The sequence below is a fragment of the Echinops telfairi genome, unplaced genomic scaffold, assembly GCF_000313985.2.
Source record: "Echinops telfairi isolate 266 unplaced genomic scaffold, ASM31398v2 ScPeMD7_7469;HRSCAF=8507_0, whole genome shotgun sequence".
NCBI classification, from domain to species: domain Eukaryota; kingdom Metazoa; phylum Chordata; class Mammalia; order Afrosoricida; family Tenrecidae; genus Echinops; species Echinops telfairi.
In genome coordinates, this window is record NW_022111372.1 from 45,433,764 (window position 1) to 45,460,036 (window position 26,273).

Genomic DNA, 26,273 nt, shown 5'->3' on the forward strand with positions numbered 1-26,273 from the left:
TCAAATTATATAATATTGATTTCAATTCATAATGTCCCAAGGTGCTCCTTAGGGTTTTCATGATTGTGACTGTTAAAAGTGGATTGCCAGGTCTTTCTTCCAAGGTACCTCTGTATGTATTCGAACCAGCAACCTTTTAGTTAATAGCTAAATGATTAAACATTTGTGCTACCCAGGACTCCATTCAAAACAAAAATAAAACTTTATTCTTTAGTATTTTTTAAAGTAGTACCATTAGTACTTATAATGATCTTATTTCATTGTACATTACACTCTAAAGACATCAGGAAACTTTAGAAGGGGTGAATTATTTTTTAAACTGGGTCTAGAGAAGTACCAGGGTCAATAAATAGATCAGTGGCTTTCATCCTTTTCTACATATGAGAATAATGGCATGAATTTCAGTCATATTCCTGAGCCTCATGCTCATGGATCCTGATTTTGTCTGCCCAGGATGGATACAAATTACATTTTTAGCCAAAAGTTACTTACAAGTGATTCTAATTAAGTGATCAGAGAACCATTCTTAAGAAACACTGACACAGACCCGAGACATCACATTTACAAGACAAAAGGAACGATCATTTTATGCATTACAAACCAACCCTGGCAAATTCACTTGCTTCTCCGTCTATGATCATTTCTTTCCCTTTTACCAATGAGTGAGTTCTGTGTGCTAGGCAACGTTCTGGGCGTTAGGGGTGCAGACACTGCTTTTCCTCTCTTACAGTCGGTGTGGAGCTTGTTAAATATTAAAATGCACATGACTATTAAGTGAGACTAGTGGAGGAGTTTGGTGGGCACAGTCCCTGTCCTTCCTCTAAAACAATTAATCTAAAAATCAAAACTGGAAAGAAGTGGGTTTAAACTTCCCCCCACCCCTTTAAATTAGGAAAAACATGACTCAGTAAGTGTAGTGGATTTTTTTTCCTCAGCTCTCACAGATATAATTTCTGAACTGACAACTTTTCCTTCTACTGTTATCTTTGTTGCTGTATAGGTGCTATGCAGTCAGTTCTGATGCATAGTGACCCCAAGTACAACCGAATATATTGTCTGTAGTGCACGGTATTTCTACCCACTACTCGGAGGTCTGACACCTCCCCATTAACTTTTTCAGTGCACTTAAAACGTCCTTGTTCCTGAGACTGTAGGTAAGGGGGTTCAGCAGAGGAGTAAGAACCATTCCAAACAGAAAGAGACCCTGGTTCAGCTTTGGAGTCTTGGCAGCACTGGTCTCATGTAAATGCACATGCCTGCACCAAAATAGAGACCCACTACACAGAGGTGAGAAGAGCAGGTTGCCAGAGCTTTGTTCCTGCCATCTGGGGAGTTCATTCGGAGAACAGTGAGGAGGATGACAGCATAAGATGACAACATGAGTGACAGGGGCAGCAGCAGAACTAGGATACTCGTCACCACCACTGATTTTTCATATGCTGAGATGTCCTCACAGACAATTCTAAGGACAGCCATGACCTCACAGAAAAAATGGGGGATCTCTCTGGGGCTGCAAACTTGGAAATGCAGTGTGAATACCATATGGCCCAGGGAAGTAAATGCCCCTCCAACTCAAGACATGGCAGCCATCTGCAAACAAACTCTACGACTAATGATGACTGCGTACTGCAGGGAATTACAGATGGCCACGTTGTGAATGACCTCTTCAATAAGTGGTGCTGAGAAAAAATAGATATCTACTTGCAGAACAATGAAGCAAGACCCTTACCTCGCTCCATGCTCAAGAATAAACTCAAGATGGATCACAGACCTTGAAATAAAACCCCAAACTATTAGGGCCGTTAATGAGGGAATTGGGACAAACCTGAGAACCTTGGTGCAAGAAATACATAGGCTATTGGAAATAGGGAAGAATACAAATACAGAGGAGTCACAAATAGACAAATGGGATATACTGAAGATAAAACACCTTTGTACATCGAAAGAATTCACCAAGAGGATAATACAAGAGCCGTCATCTTTATCAATGACACAGCAGACAAAGGCCTTATTAATAGAATCTACAATACTCTGCAAGCTTACAATAAAAAACAAAAACTAATTGCCCACTAAGGAGGTGGGCAAACGACCTGAACAGAAGTTTCACAAGGGCAGAAATCTGAATGGCCAACAAACATGAGAAAAGTTTCCTGATCATGAGCCATAAGAAAAATGCAAACTAAAAGAACTAGGAGATACCACCTAACACCCTCAAAGATAGCCCAATTCAAAAATCAGAAAGTAACAAGTGTTGGAGGGGCTGTGGTGAGACAGGAACTCTCATCCACTGCTGGTGGACCTGTAGGTATGTACAGCCATTATGGAAATCAATTTGGCGATATCTAATACAGATGGAAATCAAGTTACCATATGGACCAGCAATCCTCCTACTGGGCATATACTCAGAAAAGACAAGAAGTAAACCACTGCTAGACATCTGTGCTCCAAAATTCATCACAGCACAGTTTAAAATTGCAAGGAGTTGGAAACAACCTAAATTTCAATCAATGGAAGATTGGATCTAAAAGCTGTGGTACATACATATAATGGCATACTACACATCCCTGAAAAGAAACAATGAAAGCATGAAGCGCATTGCCGCATGGGAAAAACTGGTGGAAATTATGCTAAGTGAAGTAATTCAAGCACAAAATGTCAATAACAACATGAGTCCATTGAAGTAAGCTTAAAAAATGGGGCATAGGGGAAAAGCTACTATATGTTAACATTCCTGGGGTGAGGTCCAGGTACTATGGCCGGGGCCAGACCCAATCCAGGGATACATATGGCAGTCAACTAAATAGTAGGGGGAAAGAAAAAAAAAAGACATGGGTAAGAGGGTATTCAACCCAGTGCACCAAGACGTGAATACAACATACTAGCCTGTACCAGGGAACCAATAGAGAGGTCTGTGGGGCCAGCCCCAATCCCAACTATGTGGACCCCATCACCACCACCCCAGGGAAGAATGCACTTCAGAGGACAGCATTGAAGCTACAGCTTGGGGAGAGGAGCACGTCTGATTAGAGCACACAGAAGAAATGAAGAGGGACGGAGAGGAAGGGGAACACATCCTGGCGAACCAAGCTCTGAGGATGATATTCCTGCTCAGAGCAGACACTATACAGAGAGGACCACAGGGCCGGCCCCACCACAAGGCACAACATCTCTCACTGAACCATCACGGTATGGAGTACAACACTGGACACACAGTGCAGAAATTGTGCCCAATTTGACCCTATCACACTGGGGTGAAACACTAAGGGTAAACAACAGAGCACAAAGGGGAGCAAAGTGATGAAATCCCCGTGGAATACCAAAAATAGACTTTGGGGACAGAGTGTGGTACCCCATCATTCTCCACTGGAAAATACTCCTGAAGGTCAAAAGACAGACCTGGAACTATTTATAGGCTTTTCCATTTTTGACATTGACTTTTTGTTGTTGTTATTTTGCTTTTATTTTGTTGGTTTTGCCTTCTTTGTTGTTTGTTTAGCTTTGCCTGTTTTTTTGCACATATTAATGTCTCTGCATGTCTACCTAGATAGGAAGGATAAACAATTTGGAGATGAAAACAACGAAATCGATGGTTCCCGGGGAACACGGGAGAAGGGGTGGTGGGAGAAAGGAACCAACCCAGGGACAAGAGAACAACAAGTGAAATAAAATCAACACAGAGAAGGGTGTAGGATTCCTAGTACGGCTTAATCAAGGGCAATGTAACAGCCAGGAATTACTAAACCCAAATGAAGGCCCTTCATGATGGTGGGACAAGAGGAAAGTAAAAGGAAATAGAGGAAAGAACTAGGAGGCAAAGTACATTTATAGAGGTCTAAATATAGGCATGTATATATGTAAATATATTTATGTACAATGATCTATGTATTTATATCTATATGTTAAGAATTAAGGTAGCACTCTCTCCTTCCCTCTCGTCTCCCACCTCCACATGTACCACCAAGAGAAGCAGAGTGTGAAAAAGCTTTCTCATCCAAGTATCTGCAGAACTGGTCCCCCAGCAAGCCAACAAAAGAGAGCATCCCTTCCCAGGAAGGCTATTCTCAGAGTATCGCCAGTGATTAAGGTCACCTGGTGTCTTCGTTGACCCACTCCAAGGTAAGTCCTTGGGGTTCCTTCATGAGCACCTGGCAAATGCCTCTGAAGATGCCTCCTGCTTGGGTGATTCTGACCTCCCATACCATGGCTAGTGTTGCCTCCCTCGCCAAATGGGTACAGAAAAATCTGGATTTGCTGAATGCCTCTAATGGACTATGTTCTGAAATCTTAGGCAAGCCTCATGATCCAGACGGTCAGAAGAAACTCGGGACGATGCCTATGACAAAGACTGTGCAGCAAGCACCAAAGACAACCAGAATCCCAAACTCCCCAGCTACAAACTGCACTTCTTCTGAGCAACTGCAAACCCCACACCCTACTGCAGGTAACACTCCTGCTCTCCAAAATCCATCTACCACCCCTCACAGCTCCCCTTGAAGCCTGTGTTCACTGGAACACTGGGAAAGTCCCGCTCTCACTGAGGGCCCCAAATGCAAACTGGGGCTCCAGAGGGGATTCAAGGCCACCCCGAGAAAGAAAACTTATCTACAGTGGAGTAAGCAAGACCACATCTCTCACCCCACCCTGCATCCCTAGGTCAGGATGTGAAGGAATGGGTCATTGTGGGATGGGACCAAAGGAAATTTAAAACATAAACATTGTTGAGTCTTCTAAAACAAAAGAGAATTAGGGTAGCATATGGACATTGGGCTTCGACTCAAGTACTCCCTCAACACATGAACACTTTCTTCTAAAATCTGGCATTCTGTGATGCTCATCTTCCTGACATGATTGCTGAAGATAAAATGGGTTCATAAGTAAATGTGGCGAAGAAAGCTGATGGTGCCTGGCTATCAAAAAATATAGAATCTGGGGTCTTAAAGGCTTGAAGATAAACAAGCAGCCATCTAGCTCAGAAGTAGCAAAGTCCACACGGAAGAAGCACACCAGTCTGTGTGATCATGAGATGTTGATGGGATCAGGTATCAGGCATCTAAGACCCAGAACAAAAGCACACTAAAGTGAGTGTGTGTGTGTGTGTGTGTGTGTGTGTGTGTGTTGGAAACCCAAAGCCCATCTGTAAACAATTGGACATCCCCTTACAGAAGGGTCATAAGGAAGAGATGAGCCAGTCAGGGTGCTGTATAGCACTGATAAAACATACAACTTTCCTCTAGTTTTTTTAATGCTTGCACCCCCCACTATCATGACCCCAATTTTATATTACATATCTGGCTAGACCAGAGCATGTGCATGGGTACAGGTAAGAGCTTGGAAAACAGGGAATCCAGAACAGATAAACCCTTCAGGACCAATATCAGGAGTAGCCATACCAGGAGGGGAAGGGGAAGGTAGGGGAGCAATGGGGGAACCGATCACAATATCCACATATAGCCCCCTCCCTGGGTGATGAACAACATAATAGTGGGTGAAGGGAGACAGACATATGTCAGTGTAAGAAATGAAAAAATAATAACAATTTATAAATTATCAAGGGTTTGTGAGGGAGGGAGGGAGGGTGGCAGAGGGAGGGAAAAATATGAAAAGCTGATACTAAAGGCTCAAGTAGAAAGAAAATGTTTTGAGAATGATGATGGAAAGAAATGTACAAATGTGCTTGACACAATGGGTGTATGGATGGATTGTGATAAGAGTTGTATGAGCCCCCAATAAAAGGACTAAAAAACAAACAAACAAACAAACAAACAAACAAACCCAGCTGTTTAATGTAAAACATTGTACAGTATCCTTAACATTGTTTATAATAAAATTCATCCTGTATATATTTATATGTAATAAAATTACTGTTAAACTGTAGGCAATCACATGAATTTCAGTCTGTCTCTGGGGAGTCCAGTGAAGCGGGTATATAAAGTCATACATTTCTGATAACATACCATTTATGTCCAATGCGAGCTTTAGCTTATGACTATAAAATGATACTCTGTTATGTGAGGTAGCCTTGATTGGCACATAGCTAAATAGTTTGTGCTGTGTGAGAAACAGGCAGCTTACTCCAAGAAGGCTAAAATGAAATTTTTTTTAATGTGTAAATTGGGTTCTGTACTAAGGCTAATTGTTAATTTTTTTTATTCTAATTATTACAACATATCAATTGACAAATTACATTTATCTATATTAATTTCCTTATATCTTTCTTAAAAGGTTAATATAACACAATGATTTATTCTGACTCAAAAAATTGAATGCATGTCTATAAACACATATGCAAGCTATTAAAAAATGAAACTAAATAAGTAAAATAAAGACTACATTTGGCTTAATTGGTGGTCTCACCAACTTGATATTTTCTTTGGTGTGGTAAAATGGTCATATTTTAATACTTTCTATTTATCAATTGGCAACTTTTTACATTCATATTTTCTAATTTAGTGATCCAGACCACAAGGTGGAAAGAATTCTTCCAGCTTCTCAGATGATGAAATTTGAGCCTATAGTCACCAGGTAACTTTGCCGAGGTTACTCTCGTGAGAAGTAAATCCTCTAGCATGAATGCCCGCTTTCTCTATTAGACTCAATTACTTCAGTGGTATAAACAGTTCATCAGAAGACAAAAAACCTGATTCTGTGCTATTTACTATCATTTAGCAGCCCCGTACCTTTGACCAAGCCATGTTGAGCCTCAATTTTCTCATCTGTACAAAAAGAAGTGAAGACAGCAAAATTACAATGAATGATTTCTGGAACGGTCATGAAAACCAGGGACCCTAAGGGGGTACACTCAGGATAGCTCCTTTCCGTCTATTTTCAGCATTCGGATGATTCCCTAGCATGTGAAACTCTGTGAATTATGTATGGAAATAAATTCTCTAACCAATTTGCACATATGTGTGAGTTTTAAAAGGCAGGGATGTCAATAGTCTTGGGGACAGATATAGGATCATATGAATTTGTCTTGGATAAAGAAAAGCCTGCAGAGTGGGAATTAATGAACTCACACTTGAAGAATGAAGAGGAAGTGGTTGTTAGATGCGATCAAGTCTATTTCAACTCATATTGACACATTTAAAACAGAATGAAGCACTGCCTAGTCCTGCCCCATCCTCATGATTGTTATATTTGAGCCCAATGCTGTTTTGACAGTTCTGTTGATATTCATAAGGTTTTCAGTAGCTAACCCCTCAGAAGTGGTCAGCTTATTATTCCTCTTAGTCTGGAAGTTCTGCTGAAATATATTCACCTTGGGTGACCCTGCTGGTATGTGAACTATCACTGACGTAGCTTCTAGCATCATGACAACCCAAAAGCCACCTCGGTATGACAAAATGACAGACAAATGGTGGAAGAGGGAGTAGGGGTGGCCATGAAGAGAAAGGGGATTTGGGAGAGTAGTGAAAAAACATTTTCCAGATATAGGGAACAGCATGGGGAAATGTGCATGACTGGGTGAGAAAATTGCACTCAGGTGAAACGATAAGCTTCTGGCCATTGTTTGAGTCAAGTAGATTTAGATTTGGTAGCAGGCAGGCTAGACCATGCCAGGAAAGGCCTTTCTATTGAGAATAGGCGTCTATAGTTTACCCTGTAGACCCTGAAAAGCACACATGAATGATGGTCCTTTGGCCTTGAAAACGGAGAGCTGCATACAGGAAAATCAGTGTTGTAGGAATTTGGATAGACTTCAGTGAACTTCCATAAGTGACTGTTATTGGGAATTAGGAGGAAAAATATGAAGAGGGTACAGATAGGTTCCATGTGTAGGGCCTAATGAACATAACTCAGTGCATCAGTAGGTGTCAAAAAAGAAAGTTGCTTGATCTCTCTTTATTACATTGGTCTTATTTAAGACCTGCAGTTAATTGGCCTTTCATTCAGAAGTTCTATATAAAAGCAAGCTAGTAAATGCTCTGTACTTGTGTAGAATACTTTATTGTCTTCCAAAGTAGAGTACATTTTCTCACCTCTTTCTTGCTACTTCTAAAAGAAAGAAAGGAGGCGATTGCATTATCTCCATTGCACAATAAATAAAGCATTCTTAGAGGAGTGGGCAAAACTTATTTCACTAAAATCAGCTGTATGGTAGACATCAGAGACATTTCTCTGAACCATTAGCACTTTGTTTTTCTTCCAAAATTCATAATTGTTCAATGATTTAGTTAACAACTGCCATTGTTAGAAGAAATGAACACGAGGTGTCCAACATTTGTAGATGGAGAAAACAGGAACATACACGCACTAAATTAATGTCCTCAACCCTATGGTCTCTCAGTGACGCAGTGTAAATCTTTCAGTTAAATCCATGAAACAGAGCAACCTACTTTGAGATGAGGCATCTCTTCAATACTTTTCTCAGTGCACTCACAACTTCCCTGTTCCTCAGACTGTAGATAAGGGGGTTCATCATGGGAGTGAGGATGGTGTCGAACATGAAGAGAGCCTGGTTTAAGATGGGGGTGTGGGAGGATCCAGGCCTCATGTATATCATCATGGCTGGACCATAGTAAAAAGTGACCACAGTCAAATGGGAAGAACAGGTGGCCAGAGCCTTGTTCCTCCCTTCTGGTGAGTTCATTTGTAAGACTGCCAGGAAAATGAGGGTGTAGGAGGTCAAAATTAGGCTTACAGGGAGAAGAACCACAATAATGCTGGTCACCACCACCCCTTTCTCATAAGCAGAAATATCCTCACAAGACAGTTTCAAGATGGCCTTTACCTCACAGAAGAAGTGATGGAGTTCCCGTGGGCCACAAAGAGGAAAGTGCATGGAGTAGGTTGTGTGAACCAAGGATGCCAAAGCCCCCGCTACCCAGGATCCAATGGCCATCTGCTGGGAGACCCGGGGACTTACAATGATTGGGTATTTCAGAGGGTGACAGATGGCTACATATCGATCATAAGCCATGAGGGTCAGGAGGATGCACTCAGCAATCCCCAGAGACAAGGTAAAGAAGATCTGGGTCCCACAGCCAATCAGGGAGATTTTCTTCTTCCCTGAGAAAAAGTTGACTGCCATTTTAGGGACTGTGCTAGAGATGAAAGCTAAGTCAATGAGGGAGAGCTGGCTAAGCAGAAAATACATGGAGGTATGGAGGTGGGGATCGACCCAGATGAGAAAGATCAGAGTGGCATTTCCTGTCAAGGCGATGGTGTAAATCAGGAGGATTATGGAGACAAGGATGCCGATATGTCTCATCCCTGGGAAAAGGCCCAGGAGAATGAAGTCTGTGCTTGATGTCTCATTTCCTGTATCCATAGTTTCTTCTTCTCAGCTTCACCTGAAAGATATTTGAAACATTCAAATCATAAATGTATAGGAGACAGGGGAATTAAACCAGGCAAATAAAATACAGCAACTGATCCTAGGTCATGAAAGCTTTTTGGGGGGAACAAGAATTTTCTGTGTTTTGTACAGATGTTGAAGGAAATCACAGGAGCGGAATTAATAACTAGTACATGAGGAATGTCACCACCAGTCTGTCAGCTTGTCATTCTGTGGTAGATTCTGTGTTGTTATGATGCTGCTTGTTAAGCGACTGGTATTTCTAATCTAGCAGAGTTGCTCTTGATGGATGCAGAACTTCCAGATTAACACAGACTAGGAAGAAAGGCCTGCAATTAATTTACTTCCTAGACTTAGCCAATAAAAAACCTTCAATATTACAGCAGAATACTTTGTGATATAGTGCTGGAAAATTAGTCTACACATATTGACTTTCATGAAGATGACTGTTATGTTTGCATATTAGGTCACATTGGGGCCAACTTGACGACATCTAACAACATCATGGGGTATGACATGTTATGTTTTCTGGCATCAAATTCTAACCATTTTTGTTAATCTTCTCTAGTCCTCATATAACACTATCCACTTGAAAATCCTGAGAATTCTCAATCCATATAGATTTCTTTATATTGGTGATTGCATTCACAGAAGTGCAAAGAAATGAGGTCTGTTAATCTCGCTAGCATTAACTGCTCAGAAGTTCAACAAGAAGGAAAGTCTAAATTCATTGTATCTAGGAAAAAGGGAGATATTGGACATATCTGAAGGAAAATTGACTGCTCTGCAAATCTTTACCAACTTCACAAAAAAAGTTAAAAATACATATATAAATAAGTTGATATGTAACCTCATTTAGATTTTACTATGATGGAATTTTATTTCATTTATGATGAAACAAGGCACTTTCTTCAAGTGTGTGTGTGTGTTTAAATACTTACTCGACGTCCTCCTTGTTGCCCTTTGTATTTCTACTCTGCCAGCCAAATCACCAGAGAAAGGAATCATCAGACAGTTAAAGAAAGAACTTTCTATCACCTTCAAGAGTGTTTCATGCAAAACAAATGTGTCATAAACAAGAGTGTCATAAACACTAATAACATCTGCTCTGAAGCTGCAGTAATTCAGTCTTGCATGCTGCTCTGATCTGCTGGTTGATTTTTTAAACCCCTTAGACCTCTGGCTTTACTTTGGTCTTCAAACTTGACAGTGCACCAAAATCACATGGAATTATTCTTAAAGGGCAAATTTCAAGCCTAACTTCTGGAGGTTTGAATACTTAGCTGTCTTTTTAAAATGTGCCCAAGTGATTTATAAGCTGGTGACATGGGAAAGCTGACATTAGTGCAAAACTTAAGATCCTCTAGTTAATTAGTGGTCTAAGGGGTCTTAGCTAAATATATTAATAATCATCTTCTATACTTTCTCCTACATAAATAATGAACTGATCTGACTGGCATCATTTGAAAACTATAGAATTTTGAGCCTGTGAGCACAGTCAGAAGTAGAATAATTATTATTGTTCTTGTTGTGACTGTTGTTTAAATTTATTATCTTGAAGTTATCCATGTTAGAATTATAACACTCATACTGATACATACATTCTATGGATACTCACATGATAATATGTTCTACTTCAAATTAAGAATATTTCACTCCTGACAAAGATTTCTCATCAAAGTTGAATAAATATAGCCATTTAATGAACTGAAAACATTTCAATTTCCTTGCATGACAACAAACTATCAGTGCCAAAATAATGTATTCTTTCAGTGAGTGCTGAAATGATGGGGTGTGTAATCAAACTGGTAACTTGAAATTGAGAGTAGTCCTACAGTCCTCAAATTTCCCATCAGTACTTTCATTGGTTCATGGTATTAATTGTTTTTACCTCTTGTTAAGAACCACCCCTAAGCCAACTACCATGTGCATGTATGTGTGTTTAAAACTTGTAGAAGTAACCAAAGATATTTTGAGGTGAGAACTGTCATCTCTTTCCCCCATAATCTTACTACCTTGTTTTGAAAATAAGCTAGTCCCAGGACAAGTCTACCGAATACACAGATATTTAGTAACTAAGCATATATGAAGAAGCAAGTGCACATAAAATAGTTCAAGAAATCTGATCTGTCAGCTCAAGAAGGTCTTAACTTTCTGTCCTTACTAATGCTCTGATCACCTCCTGCACAAAAGATTCATTCATCCCGATGTGAGAGGTAGGTTTTCACCACCTAGAAAGGCAGCATCGGGCAAACAGAATTCAAAGTGTAAGGCTGGAAGTGGCCTTAGTGGGTGTTGCACCTAGATCCCTTTACCAAAAAGCCAAAGAGACAAGTGCCTATGTCTTATCCGTAGGTGGAAGCTATGTCTAAAATACTATTTTAGCTAACTCATATTACAGATGCATTTAATTTCACTTTGAAGAATCCATTTTCTAGAACTCAATAAGCAAAACAACAAACACATATTTTCACCAATAATATCTTATTAATTTTTGTTATGAAAAATAGTAGAATGCCAATTACTTATTGAGAAAACTAGTTAAGTACTATCATCTAGAACTGAAGATTAAAAAAAACAACTTTATGGGCATATTATTCATGTGCCATATAATTCAGTGGTTTGAATATCTTATAATCACCACAACAATCAATTGTAGAACATTTTCTTCATTTTTTGTACTCCTTGTTATTAATTCTCCTCTCCTCCACAACTTCCCCTATCATAATCCTAAGAAACTATATGTCTCCATAGGTTTACTGTATCTATATCCTGGATTTTATAAAAGAAAATAAAAAAATCCCCACGAACAAAAACAAAACAAAAAAAATCACTGAAAAATGTCAATCCAAAAGAAAGAAGAAAATAATAAAAAACTAGAACAAATTAAGAATGGATCAAAGGATGATAGAACTTAGGGTTTTATGCTAGTTAAACTTTAGATGACTAACTATAATGAATCAATTCTTACTCATAGCAAACCTATAGGATAGGAAAAACCACACCTGTGAATTTCTGAGATTCTCAGCTTCAATATTTTCTTCTATTTAAAAAAAATTAATGTATGAGTTGGTTCCTAGAGAAAATTAAATCTAGTATGTCATACCTTGATTTTGTTACCCAGAAAACAGAACCTTAAAGGCTGTTTAATAACCTAAGCCTTTTGGATTCTACACTGGTAGGAAGTGACTCTATGAAGGATTGAAATTCCAGTCTTATTTCTTGTTAAGGTATCTTGGGTGGATCATAGCTATTTACTGACTTATTAGAACACATATGATCCTTCCCTCTTGTGTGGTGATCCTTCCCCAGGAAGCATCAAAGAAGAGGGAATTTAGATGCATTCCTTAGTACTGCTACTTGATTTTAATTTATTGGCTCAGTTAATGTCTAGTTTATACACTGGGTTACAGTGTTTAAAGTAATTTTCATCATGCAGTATAGTTTGAAAGCCCAGGAAGGAGATGCTTTCCCTAAAGGCGTGTTGATATATACCTCCTTAAGAAAAATGAGGATCCATGGTAGTGCAATGGTTAAGCATTTGACTGCTAACTTAAAGGTTGGAGGTTCAAACCCACTCCAGTGGCTCCAGGAAAATAATATGGGACAGTTCTACTCTGTCACATGGGGTCACTATGACTCAGCACCTAACAAGAACAACAGGGAAAATGAGCACCTAACAGAGGAGCTTCAGTATCATATCTTGTAGTTTACATGCATTATCTGACTGGATCAGCTACACAACTATTGGGATATGGAGGAGAAATATTTCCCATCCGCCTATAGTACAGATGAAGAAATTCATGCTTTTAGAAATCAAGTGAGCTGATGGTCAATCAATAAAATAATGGAGTCTACTGATTTTTTATCTTCAGCTCAAACTACAATTCTTATGTATGTCAGGTGACAAAATTACAGTGATCCCAATCGTTGGTTTTAAGCAAATGCAGCCTATAATTAACAATCCATAAATCCATAAAGGAATATTAAAGAACTTGGATTATTCCAGTAAGTGCAGAGGAAGCGAAGGGAAACTTACTGAATCATCTTGACTGACAGCCTGAAGAATACGTTTAAAATGTTATGCACCATTTTTGAAGATGGGGCTTCGTTTTAGAACAAATGATGAAGGTGGGTAACTGAAAAAAGTTTGCTGGATTCCTGGCTGGGCTGTGGTATGGGCAGGAGATCAGTACTTTTGTCCTTAGAACAGAAAACGTCCGTGAGTGCAGTCAAATCAAAAGGACAAGGACATGGCCTGTTTCTGCCTTCAAGCAAAGTGTTTCTAGGCTATATTCTTCCAAGCCAAGAAAGAAGAGGAAGTTAAAGAAGAAAAGTCTTCCATGGTAAAAGAGATCTTGATTCAGGAAATGCACATAACAGATTGAAAAGAAATTTCTGAGAAGACAAAGCAGGATGTAGAGAATTGGAAGCAGAAATGATCAAGATAGTGGACAAAAAATAGGAAATGCTTTAATTGTGTGTGTGAGAGAGCGAGAGACACTGATTGACATGTAATTAATTCAGTATAAAATATTTTCTTTCTGTGGTAGAAAAGTATGTATAAATATGTGTTTTTAAGTAATTGTTTTGTAATGAACTTATTTAGGTTTCTACTCTGAAGGGAACTGTAAACATGGGTGTGCACATGCAAGTATACTTGGGAGTATTCATTTACTTAAGTGTATGTAGCCTAGGCAGCCCTTAAGCCTTCTTTAAAAACACTGATTCTCTCAAAATATTAGGAAATCTTGGTAAGAAAACGTTATCATCGCTAGACATAGGACACTCTTTCCCCCCTTTGGTTTCAAGAGACACATCATTGCTGCCCATGGAGGAAGAAGGGAGCATTCTACTTCTCTGAGAGACATACCAAAGGCTCTACAATTATATAGTCCTCTGCAGAATAACAGTACAGAGACAAATTTGACTATTTAATGGCTAAGTTGTACAGAGGACCCATTCTGACTTTATTATTTTTTAGATTAAAATATCATGTATTATTAGTTCTAAATAAGAAACCAAAATGTTCTTCTTTAAATAAGAGTTTCCAAGTAGTATTCTCACCAAATTATAATTGGTGTCCAGACTCACCTGAAATGTTAAGGCCCCTTCATGGTATTATAGCTCTGTTCACATGGATCTGCAGGCTTGGTAGCATTTTGATGCCTGGATTGGTTTTCATGAAGATCATCCACTTGTCTTATCCTTAGCATAATCATCATAATGTAGCCCACAAGAGTTCAATATAAGGTTCCATATCACACTGAGGACTCAATAAACTTTGCCAGATTTCTGACAAATGACCCAGCCTCTTAGGGAAAGAGTCTAAAGGAGAACCAGTTGGGAGTCTAATTATCCTGAACTAGCACTTGAGAATTCCTGCCTTGTCCCTGTCATGGCCAGAAGTCACTGAGGAGAAATAGCCCTAACTTCTCCGGTAGCGTCTTTATGGTCTTTGATTCCTCAACTTTCCCACTTGTAGGAATCACTTGAAGACTTGGGGAAAATATGGATTCTAGGATTCCTGTAATGGAAATACCAGGAAATAACTAGGAATGAGTGGATTTATTAAAACTTTGGGTGACCTTTGCCATTAGACAAGTCTAGAAAACACTAATTAATGGTTAGTTTTCATTAGTCAACAAATCAGTGGCAGCTTGTCATAGTGCTCCTGGCAATGGCTCTTAATTCTAACTATCTGACTTCATGGATCTTGGATGACTAGGTCTCAGCCTCAAGATTCAACCGTTCTCCCAGTCTTGTCCTTATGTGTAGATGATGCAGGGAAGCACTGTGATTCTTCTCCCCTGGAATAGAGGCTTTAGTTGATTAGGTACTCAATAATCATTGTTAACTAGGTATCCCTGTTGCTTCAGGGCTTACAAATAAAAGTAGGTTTCAACCTGTTTATCAGGAAGTTCCATTGACCTCTGGGACTGGAGACACCGGTTCTAAATCCCTACCTGCTCCAGAAACAAGCTCAAATCCCAGGAGCTTTGCCTCAGTCTTTTGAAGTTTTCTTTGCTTTGATATTCCAGCCTGTATGTTCAATATCAGCTCAAGTAAGCCTATAAGAAGATCCCATTTAGAGTAACTACAGTGTGATTTAAAGCTAATTGTCCACAAAAAAAGGTAACATTGTGACTCATGTATAGATATAAAAATGAACAACTGCTAAAAATTTTTATCTCACCATTGTGAGGAAACTGGTGAGGATTACAGTAAGTCCCAAAAAGATATTGAAAAAGAGACAATTTATAAATAAAGAATATTAAAATTGATGTGCAAACAAAGGCAAGCTGGTCTCTTTTACAGAGAAAGAGGGATGTAAATTAAGCATCTGCTCATGTAAAGATTTACAGTCTTAGAAACCCATAGGGGAAGTTCTACTCTGCACTCTATAGTGCTATGAGTCAGACTTGAGTTGATGGCAGTGAGTGAATGAATGAGTGAGACAAAGTGTCTTTAAATGTAGATAAGCCAAGAAAAAAAATTTTCATTACTATCAGCTATCTATCATTTACAAAGATCTCATAGAATCAGAATTAGATAACCTTGAGGAATGTTGTAGTCCAACGCATAAATATTTTTCCTACATGATTTTCTGCATCATTTATATAAAAGGCCTTGTTTCTTGAAAGTTTGAGAAAATGAATGTGAAACCATCTGGATCTGAATTAATGACATTGGTGATCTTTGTGACTTCAGTACCAATTGTCATTGTCTATGAATTTATTATTTAATCATTCATATCTTCATATGTTAGCTTATATCTCATAATAATTTTATTTGAAAGCTTATATTAAAGATAATTTTATCTCTTAAATAAGTTCTACTTCACTTTAAATGAAATTTACTTAAATTTCATTTGTATTCGATTATTATTATTATTGCTACAGTTCTACCTTTCAATCTTTTTAAATAACCAGCATTTGGTTTGATTATCTTAATTTTTTGTTCTCCATCTTACTAATTTTTTAAATCTTTATTATCATCTTTTTTTACATGTGGATTTTGCCTTTTCCTAATCTTCACATTGAATATTTATCTCGTTTATTTTCAGCTTTCTTGATTCCTGATATATGTATGTAAAGCTATATGTTTCCAAATTTGTGCATCTCACAAATTTTGACTTGTGGTATTTTCCTACTCACTCAATTATGAATATTCTTTGTGATTTACAATTAAGTTGAGGCCAAAGTTTATTTAGTAACATACTTTTCAACATATATTTTTAAGATATTTTATTTTTGAATTCTAATTTTATTACATTATGGTTTAAGAGCATAATCTACATGACATTTATCCATTTGCAATTAAGGTTTTCTTGCATTTTAATGAAGGACCCCTAGTGGTGTAGTGGTTATAAGTTGGGCTGCAATCCACATGGTTGGCTATTCAAAAAACACCAGCAGCTCCATGGGACAAAGACGCGGTTTAATACTCCTATAAACAGTTACAATCTCAGAAACCAACTGGGAGGTCTCCATGTAACAGTGTTGGCTCAGTTGTGGGGTACCAGACCCCATAATCAAGTGGGTCCAAGGGGTGATTGTGTAATTGAGGGGTAAAATTAAAGAGACATCAGACAAGATAAAGCATGTGAATGCTCATGTCTGGGGTGACCATTATCTCAGCAGTCAGATGTGTGCACAGAGAGTGAATATATTTCCAATCAAGGCTTAGATACATTTAGGGAATGTGCAAGCCCCCCTAATTACATGGTAACAGGAAGGGGTTGTACAATAGGCATATGTGCGACAGGAGGAGGATGGGCTAGGGGTGTACATGCAATAGGAAGGGGAGGCACTAGGAGTATACATGTGACAAGATGGGCAGACTCTAGATTCAAGATGGCAGCCTAACCTTGGTCCTCCCTAAGTTGGCTTGACCTTTTCTTTGGGCACTTCTTCTGGGGAAACAATTCATTATCTTTATCAGAAGGAAGTGGGCCCTACTTAGGGTGGGACAGACTGTAGGGTCTGATTGCTCTAAAGGGCTGATAACCTAAAGGCAGATAACCTTTAAGCAGTTGACCTCCAAGTGTATAGTCATTGACCATGTGTTAGCAAGCAACACCTTAGGTTTGGTATATACTATGGGGGGACAACTTGAGGGATAACCTTTCTGTTTCCCACCCTCGATTGCAGTGTTTGGAGTTTTTGTGTTTTAATATGTGTCTAATATTTGTAAATGTTCTATGTGCTATTTAAAATAATTTTTTATCTCCTGTTTGTAATGTATGCTACATATATGACATACACAGTTGACTTTCAGTATCTTGTGGGTTCTACATCCATTGATTCAACTAACCTAGGACCAAAATGTTTTAAAAGAAAAAAACACAAACCAAAAAAGCAATTAAATTGTAAATGCAATTCTTTAAAGACTAGAAGGAGCATAAAGTGCTATTTAGATAGCATTAACACTGTATTCGGTATTATGAATAAGCTAGAGATATTTTGAAGGATATGAAAAGATGTGCATTGGTTATATGCAAATACTATACCATTTCATTTAACATATTTGAGCATCTTCTGATTTGACATCAGCAGTGGGCTCAGAACCACCCCCACTCACCCCCAGATACTGAAGGGTAACTGTATGTATTTTATAAATAAATATGTTTCATGTATTTATCTATCTAGTTACGTATAGAGAGACTTCATCTCACATACTTTGGCCATTTTATCTAGAGAGACCAGTCCCTGGAAAAGGTCACAATGCTTGGTAAGGTAGAGGGTCAACAAAAAAGAGGCACATAAGCTAGATTGACATAGTGGCTACCACAGTAAACTCACATAACAAAACTGTACAGGAGTGCACGGTGTTTATTTCTGTTATACACAGTGTCACTATGAATCAGAAAGCACTGAACAGAACCTGAAAACATCAACAACTTATACCTAGCTATCTTCTATTTATAGTCATTCCTTATATGCATATTTAATGTGTTCATATGAATATAAAATATAACACACATACCACTTTATATGTTGAGAGGTAAAAACTGAGATGCAGAATGAAGATAGAATTGAGACAAAGAACGTGAGGTTAAGAGCAGCTTTATTAGGGTAGGGAAGGAGCTCCCGGGCGGATTTCAGGACCCAACGAGTTAGGTCAGGGAAGTTGCATCTGGCAGTGAGGCAGTGGGACATATACAGGGCTTGAGTCAAGACTTATGTGCTGATAGAGGAAGGGAGGCTTTCTGGTGCTGCAGCTGCAGGGTCTGAGTCAGGATGTGGTCTGTGAGTAAATCATCTTGTTTTCCCACAAATGCACTTCCTGGAATGCTGGGGGAAGGGGCTGTACGTACCTGGCCCAGAGAGATAAGCTCCTTGGAATACTGGGGGCAGGGACTGCATGGTCTGGACCTAGCCCAAACATATGTAACATAAACTACCATAATTAAGAACTTGAATTTACTGTGTTGTACAAAGCGTTGAAAACTACTTTTGTTTTCTGCTTCATATAACAGTTTCAGCTAAACAATGAATAAGGCAGACTGCATTAGAACTGATGCCTTTGAATTATAGGCATTAAAAGAATATTAAAAATACAATATGCTAACAGAAAAATGTACAGATCTGTCTTGGAAGAAGTGTAGTCTGAATGTTCCTTAGAATCAAGTATGGCAAAATTTCATTTCGCATATTTTGAACATGCCATCAGCAGGGACCCATCCTTGGAGAAGGACATCAGGCTTGGTAAAGTAGAGGGTCAGTGGAAAGAAGAAGACCCTCAAAGAGATGGATTGGCACAGTGGTTGCCACAATGGGCTCAAACAGAAGAGGGATGGTGAGGAAGGGGCAGAACTGCCATTGTTTCTTTCTGTTATATATAGCGTTGTCATGAGCCTGACACAATTCAAGAGCACCTAAAAGCAACACACCCATTTCAGAGAATGATGAATTCAAATGCTCATCTTTAGTTGCTGAAGTGTTGATTTCATCCTTAAATTTTGTTAATTGATGCTTAGTATATTATGAAGCTCCATTTAAAGTGAACATTAACTATGCTTATGATCAATGTATCTCTATATCCATATACACCTTTTAACTTTTCATGCACTTACACTTTTCTGTTCTTTGTTCTCCATGCCAACCCACTGACCATGTTAGCATTGTCTCACAGGTTTTCAAATGTTTGGGCCTGGGTTAATGGATTTAAGTTTCCTTGAATCATGTTTGATTTTTTTTTCTCCCTCCTTTGCTTCTTTTGGTTTGGATTGGTTTAGTGTTAACTCTTGGTGTTTGATACTATTAAATGTTACTAACATGTGTTCACAGCAGGCTTTTCTTTTTCTCTCCTGTTCGACTTCCTAAGACCCTTTCAGTGTGAGGTCACTAATCTTTCTTGAATGTAGAAACATTCATTTAAAGTATTCTCTAACACAGAATTTATTCTTAACAGAAAAAATACTGCCTTTCTTGATTACTGACAGTTTTACTTTTAGTCTCTGTATCTCTTAATTAAGTACCCTAGTGGCTCAGTGGTACAGTGTTTGGCATACTAATAAAAAGGCTAGTGGTTAAAACTCATTAGTATGTGATCATCTAAAGCACATTACCTTGTTTGGAGCAATTAACATTTAATAATTCTTCTCTTACCCTAAAATGATTCTTCATATTTTGTAAAGATTTTGTAAAGATTACAGCATTGAAAGCTGTATGAAGCAGTTTTGGTCTGCCCTATAGAATCAGAATGAATCGATTTTTGTTTTTAATCTTTCAACACTTTTCTCTTGAATCTTTATCTTTTTCCAAGTCCGTGGGTGATGCAAATCAGTAATGTGCTTGCCTGCTAACCGAATGTTTGGAGGTTTGAGTCCCTCCAGAGGTGCCCTGGAAGAAAGACTAGAAATCTATTTCTGGAAAATCAGTCACTGAAAGCCCCATGAAACACAAATCCTGTGCAGACACATGAGTTTTCCAGTTGATAATTGATCATTGCTACTGGTGTGAGGTGAAAGCCATACCCTAATGCATGCCAGTCATCAGGAATTTACTACAAGTCTGAGCTTCTTCATTGACTTCCCTCAAGCAACTCTTCTGGTTGAGGGTTGTATTTAAACCCGCTGGAGGAGTGGCTGCAGGGAGTAGGCAACTTCCCATTTGCATCCATCACGTAGAGATCAGGAAGAGTGCTGTAAAAGCCTGAAGCTGCCCAATCCAATTTTTTTATATCACGTTCTCACCCTACGTGTGCCTTTGTTACAGTTCTTATTTTAATTCACACGTGGATGCACCAGATTTCCAGGTGGGGGTGCAGAAAAGAAAGCCGGCTAAGATGTTACTGAGGCAATCTGAGTGAGAGTCAAGAGCATAAGCCAAATTACTCCTCTGTACCACTGATGCTCAAATTCAATCATTCATCGAAGTCACTTAGAAAAAAATAAAAAGCAATCAAACAATAAACCATACTCACAGCCAGTGAGTCAATTTTGATTCATATTGACCCTATAGGGCAGACTGTAACTGTGTCACAGAATTCCAAGATCTAATATCTTTTCAGTAGTAGGCGGCTGTATCTTTATCCTATGGAGCAACTGGTGGGTTTGAACCACCAACTTTTGGGCTAGCAGTTGACCTCTTAATCACTGCACTGCTTACCCTCTTTAGAGTCACATAGAGGACCTGATGAAATACAGATTTACTGGTCACCCTCAGTTTCAGTTCAATTACTTTAGGTTTTGGCCTGGGAATTTACACTTGTAGCATGTCCCCTGAGAATTGCTTGTTCAAATGGTCTTTTCACTGCAATTTCTCCTCATCAAGACTTCTACCCCAGTCTCCAAAAAAAGTGTCCTCACCAACACTTAGTTTTGGAAATCCCATTGTCCTGTCTAATGTCTTCATTGCTGATTTTAGGGAAGAGAGCAGAAACACATGATAAAATATTACCTTTTTAAGGTTTGACCTATTAAAATGTATTAGTCATTGGATGTATATATACCACAGAAAAATCCAAGACCACTGGCATTAGTTAATTCTTGCCATATTGTGCCTTCAGGTCAGTAACCCAGAGGACAACAGAAGAACACGCAACCTGGTCCTGTGCCTTTCGCACAATTGTTCCTAAACTTTCATAGAGCAAAGTTGTGTCATTTGCACGTATTGTTAGGTGCCATAGAGTTGTTTCTCACCCATAGTGACCCTGTGCACAACAGAAAACGATACCGCTGGTCCCCCACTATCCTTAAAATTCTTTCTATACTGAAGTCCATTGTTGCAGCCACTGTGTCCATCCATCTTCTTGAGCACCTTCCTCTTTGTTGCTGCCCTTCCACTTTGTCAAGCATGATGTCCTTCTCAAGACTCTCCATCCTTGCTTCCAAGAAGCATTCTGGTTGTACCTCTTCCAAGACAAGATTTGCTTGTTCTTTTGGCAAACCATGGTACCTTGAACATTCTTCAACAGCAGCATGATTGAAATGCATTGATTCTTCTTTGGACTTCGTTATTCAATATCCAACTTTCACATGCATATGATGTTATGGAAAATATCATGACTTGGGACAGGCCTTGTTTTCAACACTTTAAAGAGGCCTTATGCAGTTGATTATGCACTTTATTTTTAAAATTCCTTTGCTGTTGCTTCCACGAGCATTGATTGGGAATTTAAGCAAGACAAAATCCTTGACCACTTCAATATTTTCTCCATTTATCATGATGTTACCTACTGGTTTATTTGGACAATTTTTGCTTTTGTTTTCATTGAGTTGTAATCCAAAATGAAGGCTGTAATCTTTGATGTTCATCAGCAAGTGCTTCAAGTCCTCCTCATTTTCAGCAAGCAAGGTTGTGTCATCTGAATATTGAAGGTTGATAATAAGTCTTCCCCTAATCCTAATGCCATAATCTTCTTCATATAATTCAGCTTATCTGGTTATTTTCTCAGCATACAGTTTGAATTTGACTCGATGGGAGTGAGTTTTTGAGAGTGTGACTGCCAGAATGCACTCAAAATATGACTGAGAAAGAGCTGCTTTCTCAACATAGAGTCAGCCAGAATGATGAAAATGGAGTAAAACTTTGAAGTAAAACCTTCCAAGCCTATATCTGCTGATGGGGCATGACTCAAAAGGAAAAGAAATAGCTACAAACATCTATTAATAATTGGAAATTAGAATGTATGAAATATGAACCTAGGAAAGGTTTAAGTTTTCAAAAATGAAATGAACATATAAAAGATTGACATCCAAGGAATTAGTGAGTTGAATGGGACTGGTATTGGAAATTTTCAATCAGGCAGTTTGAAATTGATCCAATGCACACTCAAGATGCATTGATAGTTATTGGTGATTGGAATTCAAAAGCTGTAAACAAAGAGGAAGGAAAAATAATAGGAAAATATAGCTTTGATGATAGAAATCATATGATGGAATTTTGCAAGCCCAATTACTTTTTTACCACAAATACATATAGAAAGGATAGATTGATCTATCTCCTATGGAGTAGCTGGTGGCTTTGACTGACAGCCTTGTGGTTGTACAAGGCTTACCTGACACCAGGGTTCCCATTTGAAGCATAAGTGCAATATATTATTATTGTAGGACTGAAATATTACCATCTGGTTAAAAAAGAAACAAACTAATGTGAGCATTCTTTCTCTGTTTTCTTTTTCTCTCCTCCCCATTTTTGCCAACCACCATAATTACTAAAATTGGTGGTGGGCAATGGTAATGGACTTGAAGTGCTTATCGATGAAGATCTGTGACTATAGTCTTCAGTATGTATTCCACATCAACATAAAGAAAATAAAAATCCTCACAACTAGACCAATAAGCAACATCACAATAAACGGAAAAAATCCTTGTATTGAAATAGTCAAGAATTTCATTTTGTTTGGACCCACAGTCAATGCTTATGGAAACAGCAGTTAAGAAATCAAATGTCCTATTGCACTGGGCAAATCTATTACAAAAATATCTCCTTAAGAGGTGGACTAGTGATAATGAACCACACACTGTCTGCTCCAGGTAAGTCTAGTGTAGGTCGCTTGGCTGGAGGGGACCTCAGGACATCTGGGATCAAATGGTAGGGGGAGTAGGGATGCAGTCTGCTGAGTGGTTGCCATGTGGATCTGGGGTGAGGTTTCCTGGAAAGGGAGAAGGCCCCGTCAGAGGGATAAGGCTTACTGAGGGGAGGGGCAGCAAAGGAGAGGGGTGAGAGAATGCTCCTCAGGAAGAACATAGGTGCATGCCTCTTGGGGAAGAGGAGGGAGGGCTGACTGGCAGGTGGGGGGAGGAGAGACTGAGTATGCCCTTGGGATCACTAGGTAGGAGGGTCTTTAGTGGCATGCAGGGGGAGGGCAGGATTGACCTTGGGCTTCTGGGGGTATTCCTGGAACCCAGGCCGAGTGCCTCTCAACACTGGGACTCTGAATCCTGGATCTTGGGGGTGAACGTCATGCTACAAGGCTGCATTTGTGAGAACCCAAATGGGAACTCCACTGGCTGAACTGGACTTTATCCCAGACACACTTGTCGCCTGAGGACTTAAGCCAGAACACACACGGTGTCTGAGGTAGAAGACAGCAGTACCAAGAGCTGTGCCTGTTGTTTGAGAACAAACAAGGATCTCAGTGCATCCACGCTCTGTACGCTGAATTAAGACATGTATCATCCCAGCAATCCTGCAATGGCCAGGCGGTTATATTCTGCTTCTGCCCATTTGCATTAGGATGTATCTCAGCGGTGCATCAACATTGAGGCTCACCCTCTTGAAACTGTTATTTGTTGCCATATTCTTCAGTAAATGAAGTCCAGGGATGTTGAGTCTACAGGGAAGGAAACTATAACCCGGGTCATGGGGAAGGGTGAAACAGAGGGCCGAGTGATATAAGAGGGAAATGATGTCAAGAAGTCCAGCAGGGAAAAGTATGTTTTGGAAAACATGTGTGATTATGGAAGAAATTGCACAATTAGGTTTATGAAGGGCTCAGAGGGACAGTGAGAGCCCAAAACCCATCTGCAGAGGATCTGGTCAGATTGAGCCACTGGCAGATCTGCCCTAGAGGCAAGCGTCTCTAATAGCCTTCCTATCAGGCAGAGACCACTGTCAGCTTGTTTAGGCTGGATCAAACCCACCACTTGGCCAGTTGATCACCCTATAGACAGGACCTGAATTTGTGCAGGGTGCAAGTATCTCTTACTGATTCCAAGACAGAAATTTCTTCCCTGGCTTTTTGATTGTTTGGGGGGGTGTCTTCTTTCCCTTTTTGCACATTATTAGTATTTTTGTCGGTACACTGTTATGTTTAGTGCAATTTTTTGTATTGTTTTCTGTTGTGTCCCCCAGTTGTGAAGCACAGGAGGGGTGGATGTACAATGAGAATAATGGATACAAGGGGAAAACGGGAATTCAGGGGTGGAGGGGTAGATGATAAGGAGGGGAAGGGGATTTCAGGAGTAACTAATGAAGACTGGAGTGGGGAGAGAGTACTAGAATGGAGTGTGATTGCATAACTTTTCTGAAAGACGATTTGAGCATGGGGGAGGGGGAATATTCTAAAATTGATGTGGGGGTGATTGTACAATTCTCCGTGACATGATTGAATGATTGAACTATTGAAGTATATGATATGTAAATTACTTGTGAATAAAACTGCTGGGGGAAAAACAAAAAGAAGATGTTTAAAATGAAAATTTAGAAGAAGTCCAGCCACATGCTCTTTAGAAATGCGGATGACAAGACTTGGTCTCATATGTAATCATTCTTGGTAAAGCAGAGGGTCATCAAAAAAGAGCAAACACTTAAAGGAGATGGATTCACTGGTTGCAGGCAAACGATGAGCTAAAACATAATAATTATTGTGAGGATGGAGCAAGACCAGGCATTGGTTTTTATTTTTTCTAATGTCATAGATTTTCTATTCTATGATTTGACATCCATTACAAGAATGGCCACTATAGCACGACTAGAAAGTCAAAGATGGTTTGTTTATTGGAAAACTAGTTACATGTTACAGTTAGAATACCAGAACTGAAGGTCAAATTTTTCATGAGTGCCTGAGAGTAAAAGAAAACACCTGCACATATATTGGAAATTCATATAAATGGTGACTAAAATTATATTTGTTTCTAAACATACACATAAATCATTTTGTTCCAGCATGGTAAACCACAAAATCAAACCAACCAACCAACCAGATCTCTAGCCCACGGGGACAAGAATTATTAAAAGAGAGGAAGGAATAAAGCACAAAAAAGCATCGCATTGTCGCTACTCTGTGGGACACTGATCAAGTGAACCCCAACTACCCTGTTCTTTTTGGACCTCAACTGAAAGCCTGTTTCTAAAATCACAAATGTCCAAGTCAACGACTGCAATAGCACGCCTGCAACTGTGAGTGCTGAGGAATTATTGCTCCCACCGCAATTACTGTCCTTCAAACATGACCAATACAGTTCATAAATAACAATAATAATCCTGTTTTAAAATTTCTGATTTACCTTTTTATTCCAGAAGAGAGTGTTTTTTCACAGCTTTAAATTAAAGCTAATAACATGTATTCATCTGAAAGTGACTACAACATGCCTTTATTATATCTAAAAATAAAGCCCTATTTGGCATGCCTAGAAGGAAGCCCTAAAAGGGTGCGTTCTCTCACATCCATGTAGAGGGGAGTCTGTGCTCCAGTTCTGAGATACTGTGTCCACGGACCATAGCACTTACTTCCTGCCTCCATTCCCACATCGTTATCAGTGTTTAATTTATACTAGCTAATTTAATCTTCTTAGAAATTCTAGGAAGTTATTTTTTAATTTCTGTTTCATTTTTTCAGATCATCTGAAAAATTTTGAAATTTTAAAAAATGATTTTATTGGGGGCTCATACAACTCTTATTACAATCCATACACACATACATTGTGTCAAGCACATTTGTACATTTGTTGCCATCATCATTCTCAAAATACTTGCTTTCTATGGTAGATGAGAGTATTTTAATGTCAATTGAAAATCCTGGT

At 39.0% G+C, this 26,273-nt stretch overlaps 1 protein-coding gene and 2 pseudogenes across 1 annotated transcript; 1 reads left to right on the forward strand and 2 right to left on the reverse strand.

Annotated features, from left to right (window-relative positions):
* Positions 1 to 1,081: 1,081 nt before the first annotated feature.
* On the reverse strand, positions 1,082 to 1,739 carry LOC101657045 (annotated as a pseudogene).
* An 846-nt stretch (positions 1,740 to 2,585) lies between these two features.
* Positions 2,586 to 4,494, forward strand: LOC101656732 (annotated as a pseudogene).
* A 3,838-nt stretch (positions 4,495 to 8,332) lies between these two features.
* On the reverse strand, positions 8,333 to 9,271 carry LOC101656416 (olfactory receptor 56-like). The gene has a single exon (XM_004697199.1). The coding sequence runs from the start codon at positions 9,269 to 9,271 to the stop codon at positions 8,333 to 8,335; it is 939 nt and encodes a 312-aa protein (XP_004697256.1).
* Between the last annotated feature and the right edge of the window lie 17,002 nt (positions 9,272 to 26,273).